At 39.7% G+C, this 11,261-nt stretch overlaps 2 protein-coding genes across 5 annotated transcripts in view; both read left to right on the top strand.

Moving 5' to 3' along the window:
- The first annotated feature begins 286 nt into the window (after nucleotides 1–286).
- denr (density-regulated protein) lies at nucleotides 287–7,708 on the top strand. 2 transcript variants are annotated; one of them, XM_083794165.1, is made up of 8 exons: nucleotides 287–443; nucleotides 1,921–2,037; nucleotides 2,566–2,585; nucleotides 3,108–3,192; nucleotides 4,434–4,514; nucleotides 5,560–5,676; nucleotides 6,069–6,208; nucleotides 7,387–7,708. In XM_083794165.1, exons 2-8 carry the CDS (start codon nucleotides 1,926–1,928, stop codon nucleotides 7,429–7,431), a joined length of 600 nt encoding a protein of 199 aa, XP_083650291.1. In that variant the 5' UTR covers nucleotides 287–443; nucleotides 1,921–1,925; the 3' UTR covers nucleotides 7,432–7,708. The 2 variants fall into 2 exon arrangements, with proteins under 2 accessions (XP_083650291.1, XP_083650290.1); XM_083794164.1 differs by having other exon boundaries at nucleotides 3,108–3,193; nucleotides 4,426–4,514.
- A 2,521-nt stretch (nucleotides 7,709–10,229) lies between these two features.
- clip1b (CAP-GLY domain containing linker protein 1b) overlaps nucleotides 10,230–11,261 on the top strand; it is a 40,142-nt gene continuing 39,110 nt past the window's right edge. For all 3 annotated transcript variants that reach the window (XM_083793541.1, XM_083793542.1, XM_083793540.1), the window contains exon 1: nucleotides 10,230–10,362. The gene's annotated coding sequence lies outside the window, so the exon portion shown is untranslated. The remainder of the gene's footprint in view (nucleotides 10,363–11,261) is intronic.

The following is an 11,261-nucleotide window of genomic DNA, read 5'->3' as shown; positions in this document are numbered from 1 at the left end:
TTTATTATGCTATAAAAAATGTTCTTCCCAAATAGTGGGCTACAATAAATAAGAAATAACAATGAATAACATGCATTTTGTATTCTGTGATCATATAGCTTTTATGTTATCGATTTGAATAAGGTTAACAACAATAAATGGGGCCATAAAAATGTGTCCACGACCCACAAATGGGTACCGACCCACTGTTTGAGAAACAGTGGAGTTAATACTACTGCCACAGCAAAGCGGTAGGTGGCAGTAATTCACCTCAATCAATCTCCGTCAAGAGGGGAGAGAGAAGAAGTAGTGTGACTTGTCTTGTAGTCAGAGAGGCGTGCTCATTCTCCAACTATCACAAGTACTCTTCATTTAATTAATAACAACGCTTACCCGAACGGGAAAGTTCTATTCGTGTGGTGAGAGGCACGCGTCTTCCTTATAAACACAGTGCTTTTCGAGAGGTGGGTATCTGGGCAATTGTTATGTTTCTTTTTGATGAATACAAATGATTATGTTGTGTGCTAGCTAGCTAGGATAATGCTGTGTGTGTGTTGCTAACGTAACGTTTAACTGTCAGCTTAACTAATGAATGAATTATGAATGAATGAAGCCATGAAATCACACTCTGACCAAGGCGTCAACACAGTACGGATGGTGTTAATATAAATACAATGACTCTGCGTGGCAATCCCTTGAATTAAGGCAGCTATGACCGCATGTGTTAGCTGTATGGTGCTATAATATGAAGCCTAAAACAGTGTTCCCTGCAGTAGTAGCATATGGCATATTTTCACATGGCTTTGTGGTTTCACAGTAAAATCCCAGGTGTTCCTTTTAACTACTGAGTGTACAAGCCCGAAGGGGTCATTTTGTACAGTCGATATGAGTCAAGAGTAACAATGACTAAGAAAGGAGGTGATGTCTAAAATGTCATTGTCAAGGAATAAATGGAAGCAGGCAACGTCATGATTGTGCATAGGCCTTTGGTTTGGGGCAATCAAGATAAATAAATGCCATCATGCTGCCATAACTGCTGAATAAGATGTGAAATATATGGAAATTGTATCTGAGCAAACTAGACTGGTTGATCACAATGACACAAATGTCACACCTGCCCAGCGTCCATATATGGAGCTGGTCTGTTCTGACCTCACAACACTCCATATTTGGGCATGCCTGACACAGAACTCCACAAGCTGGCCTGTCCTGTCATCCCAACACTCCATATTTGGGCATGGCTGACACAGAACTCCATATATAGGAATAAAGGGACACAGAGACAGACACATACAGAAATCTGACATCATTCTGACGTTAAAAGGAACACAGACATAATATCTAAGTGGGGCATGGATTTCCAACTTGCATCATTCCTAGTAGGCCAGTGCCCAACGAGCATCGCCTTAGAGGCCCCGCGGGCACCTCTCTAGTTAATTAAATTAGAAAAACTGTTACCATCTTTGAAATAGGCTGCCCATTTGATTTGTATATGGACCCTTGTTTTACATCCAAACTTATGAAATTGGTGGAACGTAATATGGCCTATTGGCCTTGGGATATAATTGTCAACTCATTGTCCTTGTATTTGGGAGTCTGGGCCATGTTCACAAACTTGTGCTCAGGGGCCTGCAATTGGCAGGATTGCAAATGCAAAAAAAGGTTGGCTAAATACTGTTCTGTCTCGGCTATTATGGGATATAGAGATTATGGGCTTGCTGGAAAAGCTGGAAAAGTTTGTTCAAAAAACAAACAAACTAAATCTGTCTAGTGTGAAGTAGCAGTTTTGTCATCAATGAGCTATCTTTTTTTCCTCTGAGCATGTGCAGCAGTTGACTACCGTAATAGCCTTCTGATCAGTGTTTGGATCTAATGTGCAGAGCCTTTTGTGCAGATCTAAATAAAGGTTTGTGTGTGTGTGTGTGTGTGTGTGTGTGACAGTTCTTATGGCTGCTACTGAGATGGAGTCGAGTAATCCAGAAAACAAAGCAGACCACCATCACCACCAACCCCATCGAGATGATTCCAAGTATCCATTGAAAGTTCTGTACTGTGGAGGTAATGATAATAATGCTTTCACACAATACAGCCTCTGGCCAAATTATTTATTGCACGTTTCAACAACCTTATGATCAATACGTATCATGATACAATATGTATCACGATACGTGTTGATTTAGAATAATGACCGTGTGTCCTTCTAAATTTACCTTTGCAGAGTCCTAGACCACCGATTGCTGATGGTTTGACAAATATATTGTCACTTTCCAAATCAATTTGAAAAAAAAAAACTTTGTTTAACATTTAAACAAAAAGCAAGGACAAATACATGTTTTGATGGATAAATGCAAAAACATTATAATCATGTATATCGTAACTGTCGGGCAGCAACTGATGCTGATGTTAAAGCTGTGTCACACAGCATTTCCTGCCGTATTGATATGGTACGACTACGATATGATTATCGTGCAGGAATACGATGAGATTAATTGAACCCACCCCTAGTTTCTGCCTACTTATGAACATTTTCACTGGATCTGTTTACTGTCATGTGTTTAATCATGATATTTTCTGCCCCTTTTCTAGTGTGCTCCTTGCCTACGGAGGTACGTTTCCAACTTGTAACCGATTTTAATGGGTTAAATTATTACTCTTTTGCAGTGGTTGTGTAAACACAAATATTCAATGCCATTGACAATGAATGGCCAGTTTTGAGTGTTTATGCAAACTCAAACATTCAATGCCTTGACAATGAAATGCCAGTTTTGAGTGTTTGTGTAAACACAATAATTTACATTGTGCGAAGACAAAAGTGAGGACACAAATTGTGATTGGCTGGAATGAGATGATAATGGGTTTTTTTTTAATGTATTTTATTTCCAAGTTGTTTATACACATTTCTATCCCCTATGTTGAATTTAATCACTTGACTAAGGGAGGAGTGATCAGTTCCTCTCCCTTTGGTCTGCTGAAAGGCGGATTTTCAGGCCTGTTTTAAGGGATGCCAGTGATTTGCATTTTTTAGGGATGCCACCAGATGTATCGGTAGGTGGACATCTCCAATAATCTGGTGACGAGAGGGACTACCTGGCTGTATGTAACGTTTACCTTTTCTGCTCTGTCTCCAGTACTGTGAGTACATGCCCGAACCTGCCAAATGTAGGCAGTGGCTTGAGAAGAACTTCCCAGATGTATTCGCTAGGATGAGTGTAGGTGAGTTGAGCTCTGTTCGATATTCTATCCACATATTAAAAGAGCCATGGAAACCTAGTCCGGTTTTCTAGTTTGTTTTATGCTTCATGTTAAAAGCTACAGATGGGTAAAACATGGTAGTTTTATAGCACACGGGCCCCTTTTCCACCTTGGCTGAACCTGTTCGGTTCTTTTTCCCCACCTAATATTGAACCAGTTCAGAGTATTTCCACTGAAAATTAACCCCATTTTGGGGTTCTGTACAAGTGTACAGTATTCAAAAATTGAAAAACTTTGATACTGCTATATAAATATTTGAAGTTTTTCAGAAAACTTAGGTCAGGCTTTAGAATGCCTTTTTAGAATCAGCCTCAGGCCTAAATGGGTTCTAAAGTTGGTTCGGAACTGGAACCAAAGCATTAAGTTTCCAAAAATCTAGAACGGAATAGTTCTAGAACCAAAGTTATTTTGGTGGAAAAGGGGCCTCTGTGTTGTAAGCAATGCAGGTCTAACTGGTGATTTAGGGGTGTCAGTACTTCTGTAGTTTGTAACCTAAACAGGAATACTGTACAAAGTACAACATCAGACTTTCATGCTCCTTCATTCCCCCCCCCCCCCCCCCCCCCACAATATTTTCTAAAGAAAACTTTTTTGTATTGATATTTTTATTAGAAGTTAGGCATCAGTATATATATACCTCATATATATATACAATATTGCTATTTAGAATACATGAAATGACAGCCTTTTATAACAATTCCGATTAAATTGCCTTGCCACTCCCTTACATTTTCAATTTTTTAAATCCATAAATAAACAAACAAACATAGGCATCAGAAAGTAATAAAATACAAAGTGCAGAAAGAACATACAAATATATATTTTTTGAAATAAATAAATAAAAACATAAAAAAATAAGAACGCAAAGAGAAGAAAGAGGGGAATGTACTGTATAGATGGAAGGGTAGAGGGGGGAGAGAGAAGAGGGGGGGGGGCAATCACTCAATGAGTAGGGATTAGTTGGTGATTAAAGAATAACAATAAAGGATCCCATTTCTTTTGGAACGTAGAGAGATTACCTCTGGTAGAATATCTGATTTTCTCCAATTTAAAAAAAATGACATTACTTCTCTCAGCCATTGGGTACTAGAGGGTGGTCTAGTAGTTTTCTCTAGTTTTTGTGTGGCTGCAGCAATAATGCAGTAGATGGCGCTGTAGTGACCCCTCGTTGCATGTTGTATTCTGTCCTACTGGCCCTGAAGGAAACGCACCCAAGCAGGAAACTGCTAGTGGAGAGGTTCCCCCTGCTGGCGAAGAGGAAGAGAAGAAGAAACAGAAAAGAGGTCTGTTGCCCTAAATCTGTTTTCAGATTTGTTTAGGTTTTAAAACAATGTATCAATGTTATGTGTTAAAATGTACCCCTTAAGCACTTAACCACTTAAAGGACAACTTAGTTTTTTTTTTCAACCAAGGTTCATGTTTTAGGCTGTTAATAAAGTAAAAGATTAGTGTTAATATGTTTTCATTTGCTGCTTTCTCTCGTTTTAGCGATTTTAGCTATTTTTGACAGGGTGGCGAGGGCATTCGAACAAGTGGCTAAATTTGTATTGTTTTACAAATAATGACTTTTCTTATTTACTATAGTTCTACTAGACCACAAAAGATCATGGGATCTACTGAATCTGAAGGGGGAGGTGACTAACTGACATATTGAGTCTACAACACACAGTATGGCACGCCCCTACTACCTCCCCCTTCACATTCAGTAGATCCCGGATTCTTTTGTTGCCAGATGTAGTAGGACTATAGTAAATAATAATAAAGAAATCTCTATTCAATTTAGTAAAAAGATACATATGTAGCCACTTGTACAATTGCCCCAGCCATCTATGAAAAATTGCTAAAATTTGTGTGACACAAGGCATGTTTCCATAAAGCCCTGGTTTTGTGCAATAAGGCTAAAGAATCCTGAATGGCTGGCTGTTGGAAAAAACACACTTTATTATAGGCTATTATTTAATATTGCTGTGTTCAGGCGATCCCAATAATCTGGGTAGAATCCTGTAGCGTGTGATGCTATCAGATCAAGTAGTGTTTTACCACCTTAACAGAACGCCAAACTTCATGAACTTATTTTAAATCTCCCAAGAAGTGCATTTTATCAGTGGATGGAAGCGGAGGACAATGTGCTTTTCTTTTTTCGACTTCGTCTTAATGGAAACATACCTACAGTCGTAAAATTGTGCTTATTATGGTTAATATTTGTCCTAAATGTATTCTCAAAGGAATAATAAAATGAGTTTGGTATGAAGCTGCCTTTTGTCACTATTATAATAATTAACGTAGTAATATTTAGTAGCCTAACAGTCGGTGTTCTCTGTCCTTCAGGAGGCAGAGGCCAGATTAAACAGAAAAAGAAGACCGTGCCTCAAAAAGTTTCAATAGCGAAAATCCCAAGAGCCAAGAAGAAATATGTCACACGGGTCTGTGGTTTGAATACATTTGGTAAGTGTGAACTTTAGTGGCTTTGGATGTTCTCTCTGTATTTTATGTCCGTCATCAGCCGTTATCATGACGATGACGACATTGTCCGGTGTGGCGTAGGCCACGTTGTCTGACTATTACTATCTTAACGGCTAAATCTAACCTCAGTCTTAACCGGCCATGTAAGTTTCACGACGTTTTAGCTTCAGCAGCAGTAATTTCACTTCCACATTTCCTAGTTGCCTATTCACTCGCGGTAGGAAGTATGTGGAACTGCCTACTGGCTGCATTCAATGGTCTTGATAAGGACATACTGGTGATTATCGCTTGATAACATTTGATGCAGGTGGTAGACAGCCACTGAGTAAAGTCAATATTATTATTATTGTAATGTTTTTCTTTTTGCACATCAGATATTGACCTTAAAGAGGCGCAGAGATTCTTTGCCCAGAAGTTCTCATGTGGTGCCTCAGTCACAGCGGAGGATGAAATCATTATTCAGGGAGACTTTACAGATGACATTATTGATGTCATTCAAGAGAAGTGGCCGGAGGTATGTTATTTGTGAAATAATGTTCAAAGTAAGGTAAAAAACTCTTCTATTGCAGTGGTTCTCAACCTGTGGGTTGGGACCCCCAGGAGGTCCTGATTTTTGGAGGGTCCCCAGATAAAGAAAGACCATTGCTGCCTCAAAAGTAACCAACAAACTATTGCTATACTATAAAAACTGGTCAAACTTAAGAAAGATATTATATGGATATTATAAGATATAAGAAATATGTTGCGAGGTGTTGTGAGCTTGTAGATCAGCTATTTTCAGATTTTTCTACCATTCCAAGTGCTTGTCAGGGTCGTGGGGTCCCCAGTTCAAATATAATTATTTGGGAGGTCGACCGCCTGAAAAGTTTGAGAACCACTGTTCTATTGTATCGACTAGCTTTATTGTCTGCATGTAGGGCATTATGGAACAACAAGTATCCAATGAGTAACTATCTGGCCTTCCACATTGAATGCACATTAGCGGCAATTTGCATTCAGCTTGTGCAAACAGAGAGCCAAGCGGCAAAAACAATATACCTGTATATTGCAGATATTCAAGCAATTGTATACCAGCCATTTATATATAGTATCTACTACGAACAGCCGATAGCCTAAGCCTACATTGTTATAGTGTAATGAGAGTTTTACACAAAAACACAAAAGTAGACTTGCAATAATCAGATAAACTGCTTTACTGTGCTGCAGTAGTGAAACTAAAAAGTTTGCTTTGTACAAATCTCTTCTTTGATGGAGGAGACATTCTTGTTGCGTGCAGAACACCACAGAAGCAGTTAGTAGACTAATGGAGCCATACTGCTAGCTGTGTTGCTTAGGTGCGTCTTCTCTGCTATCTAGAGGTGCCTTTTATAAATCTAGGGGGACACGTTCTAGCGTGCATGCGCGTGCACCATTCAGTACCTGCGTGTGCACATCAAAAACAATTTGGTACCACGGCGTGATATCAAAGGCACTTGCCGCTAGTGTGCAAGTAGGTTTCACATTCGCTATTTGTTATGACAAAGTAAATTTATATAGGCACATACTGTGGCTAAACTGAATTAAATAATGGAAAATGTAGGTATTTACTGTAAAACCTTATTTTATCACACTTTTGTGTATACAATTTCAACAAAGGTTTAAAATTATATACACAGGAACATAACACAATATACTGATATGTCTTTCTCTTAGGTGGATGATGAAAGCATTGATGATTTGGGAGAAGTCAAGAAGTGAAGACAACTATGCACTTTTACTGAAAAAAATGATTTGACATGTAACAGCAACAACTTGGCCAAATGCACACACATCAATGTTAAAAGTTGTTTTATATCTATTTTATTTACTGTATATAAAACTGTGGATGTGGCCACGTACTTGGCATTTTAGTTATTGGTGGCTGCTTTCTCTCTCATTTGCCAAAGGTGTGGTGATGTGAATTCCTCTCAAACGCTGTTCAATAAAGTTGACTGTAGCCTAATAAATTTAATTCTCCTTCACCAGTTAATGCAAATCCCTTTTTCCTAGTCTTTTTTCTTTTATGCACACATTTATTTTTCACTGAATCTAGAGGGATTTTCTGAGCAGTTGCTACAGATTTGTTTTTTCAGCACTAAGTATTATTTCATCTCATCTGAGTCACTTTTTTGACCCAGCAAGTTAATAGTTTTTTCAGTGACTCCTCCATCCCACTCTATACCTGTGTATTCCCAAACACAATATTGTTGCTGTCAAACAGAAACTGCTTATTTCCCTATTTAACTCTTCATGCCCCCTTCCCTTAAATTAATCATACTACAGTGTCACACACAAATAGATCATCTGGCTCAAAACGGGTGCAGTACTTAGTTTAGACAGTTTTTGGTTTAGACTAGTCATTGGTTAGACCAGTCATTAGTCCTACAACTACAACCCATCTCAAACCCTCACCCTAAACCTAACCTCCCATGGGGCAGCACACCTAAACTTAACCTTAACCAATGACTAGTCTAAACTAAGTATGCACCCCCTCAAAACGTCTCCTTGGCCTTGCAACTCGTTTTAAGCTTGCAGATCTATTTTTATTTTATTTGAATCCTGAAAATGGCTTGAATGTGATGTTTCCACTGACTCGACAGTAACAATATTCTATAATGAAGGCACTGAACATCTGAATTTTTGAAGAATGAAAAAACATTGCATGGATGTATCCTCAATGATGTATCCCACGGTCATCAGGGTTTCGGCTCTTGCAACATCATATCCCGCACTCAGGTGACACAGCCGGGGTGGTTGGGTAGTCCTGATTTACGTCCCAGTAGCTACTGTACCCACGATCAGTCCCATAAGGGAAAGACAGGGCTACACAGTCCGCCGCTCCTGAACTACTCTGCCGGGACTGGGAGGTCTGGCACGAGGCTCTGGGTTGACTCCTGTCCGGGCCGATCCTACGTCTCACCAGGTGCAGCCAGGACCTGTGTGTTGCACCAGACTCCCAGTACCAGACACTTCATTCAGGAGTGGTGGATTATTGAGCCACAATGGTTCCGCAGGCTCCAGGGGCCGACGGTGGTGCTGCAGGCTCTGCTTGCGGCGTGAATGGCCCTCCTAAAGGCCTGTTTGGGCTGTTGGGCCTCCTCCTCACGGAAGACACCGTCTGGGCACCAATCCAGACTACCCGGTTGTCAACTTGTTACATAGTCTATTCCTATAGAGTCACTAAATGGAACAATTAAGAACGAAAAAACATTGCATGGATGCACCTGGTCCTCAGTGATGTATCCCAAGGTCATCGGGGTTTCGGGTCTCGCAACATCATACCCCTCATTCAGGTGACCCAGCCGGGCGATCAAGTCCCGACTTACATCCCAGTAAGATAAGATAGTTCTGTCTTTAGAAGGTAAAATAGGCTACCTGTTTTTATATTCATTGTTGATAAAAATGTACATGTATTCTAAATGTTTGTAGACGTCTGCATATATCAATCTGTACACTCACTCATTGATATAGGCTAATATAATATATATTCATATATTGACTAATGTATAGCGATGCCATGGATGTACATTCATATATTCATGTGTTAATAGCATTGTATGTAGTCATAGCATACAATGGGGGGACCATAGAGAAGATGGCCAAAGACAGATGCAAGTGGAGGAACTTTGTTGCTGCCCTATGCGCCAGCTGGCGTAATGGGGATAAGTAATGTAGTCATATCACGTCATAGTACATATGTATAGCATAGTAGTATATATGTATAGTTTCATTATATGGATATTCCACTGTTACTTTCTTAGCTTACGCATGTTTCATGATAAATGCTTTTATGTGATTTTTTGATCTTGCTTAACGTAAATCGCTCTGGATTAAGAGCGTCTGCTAAATGCCTAAATTGTAAATTGTTAATATTTATTGATAGATTGTACATTTCACTCATAGGCCTATACCGTATGCACTTGGATATCTGATCCAGTGCATACGGTATAGGCCTATCTATAGGATCAGCATTTCAGTATTTTATTTGTATCTTTATTTGTTCTTTATGTTGGTTTGGATCTTGACTTTTACATGTTACCTCTGCTGTGTTTCACTGCTGATGTTGCTATGATGATCATCAATAGGTTTAGAGTAAATCAGCTCTTTTAACACTTAAAAACGGTTGACCTGTAGCCTAACTGGCTATAAAGCACTGGTTCCCAAACACTGTTATACAGGCCTGTAACTCTCCAGAGCCCTTGTATATGTGTCCATTTGGTTCCGTTTTTGTAGCATTACCCACAGTACTACAAATTCGATTGATGTTATTGGTCATGGTCAATTTCCATCTGCTTGTGTGTTTGAATTGAAAGAAAACATGACCAATTTAATTTGTCAATATAATTTTGCGCGTGTGGGGAGAGCCAGAGCCATAGAAGTATGACAGGGAGAGCGTCTCTCCCGAAACGACACAGAAACGACGTAGTAAATACCACCTACGTCACGGTCAGCATGACGTCATGGTTCTGTCATGTCAGACAGTCTAGCAGCCAGGGCTGGGCAGCGCGAGGGCTGGAGGAGGCTATACAGTGTTGTCATCTGTTCTACTTCTGTCTGTCTGGTAAAAGATGCAAAGCTCACCGCGACCGCCGTCACATCATCCACCGCGTCGATAACCAACCGAAGAATCAGACATCTTCCCTAAACCAAGTAAGAGACTAATGGGTTTAGTTCACCTTGTCCTGTGGTTCGTCATGTAACTCTACATTCTTTAACATCAGCTATATGCTATCTCTGCTAATCTCTAGCTAGCGGTCTGTCTGTATTGATATAAACAGGTACTTGTCTTGGACCAAACATTTGTAGACTTTTTGGACAGCTAGAAATCAATTCAACATCAAATTCAGATATGGCAGTAACATCCCTTAATTATGTGTGATACACTCATTTAGAGGTTTGTTTTTGCAGTCAATAGCTAAACGCCCAGTCTGCTGAGAAAGGGCAATCTCATCTGTTATATCAGCCACATTTAAGTAAAAAATAACAGCACAAACACAGCTTTATTTCCCAGTCGGTGATGTGTTATGTGGTGGTGCATGTTGTGACAGCTCGAGCTCAGGGTGTTTGTTTTGGTCTGGCTGGGTGGAGAGGAGAGGGGAGGTGAGCACTCACAGCTGACAAAACATCTTACATTCAAATCACGGGTAAAACGAACCTATAAGTGTTGATCTGTGAAAATAATAAATATAATTGTGTGCTGCAATTTCTATGTGCTGGATATAGTTTGTTTTCCACCTGCAGACAAGTATTTCTTCCTTCTGTTCTGTATAGTGCCACCTATCCATGGCATTTATTTCCTTATGTGTATTGGTATTTGTGTATCGTTGCTGTCGGGTAGAAACCTTGTATCTCTATATTTCAGATGTGATTGTTCTTTTGTAAATAATTATAATGCCTTATTACTTCAGTGGTTTTCAACCAGTGGTCCTTGAGGGGGTTCCAGGTGGTCCCCAGCTAAGTGATGGAGAGTTGGTAACCAAATGGATGCTTATGGATCTCTTGAGAGCGTAACATTCTTTTTACACTCAAGAGTTGAATTATTGTTAAAC

This window comes from Protomyctophum parallelum (genome assembly GCF_964188405.1).
Source record: "Protomyctophum parallelum genome assembly, chromosome: 21".
Classification (NCBI taxonomy): domain Eukaryota; kingdom Metazoa; phylum Chordata; class Actinopteri; order Myctophiformes; family Myctophidae; genus Protomyctophum; species Protomyctophum parallelum.
The sequence above is the reverse complement of the archived record's forward strand: the minus strand, read 5'-3'. Positions and strand labels throughout refer to the sequence as shown.

What these genes read in the sequence shown, in the direction of transcription:
- denr (XM_083794164.1), top strand. Translation starts at nt 1,926, where the DNA reads ATGGCTGCTACTGAGATGGAGTCGAGTAATCCAGAAAACAAAGCAGAC. An exon ending in CTGTGGTTTGAATACATTTG is followed by an intron (nt 5,677 to 6,068) that starts GTAAGTGTGAAC and finishes TTTGCACATCAG; the next exon opens with ATATTGACCTTAAAGAGGCG. An exon ending in TTCAAGAGAAGTGGCCGGAG is followed by an intron (nt 6,209 to 7,386) that starts GTATGTTATTTG and finishes TCTTTCTCTTAG; the next exon opens with GTGGATGATGAAAGCATTGA.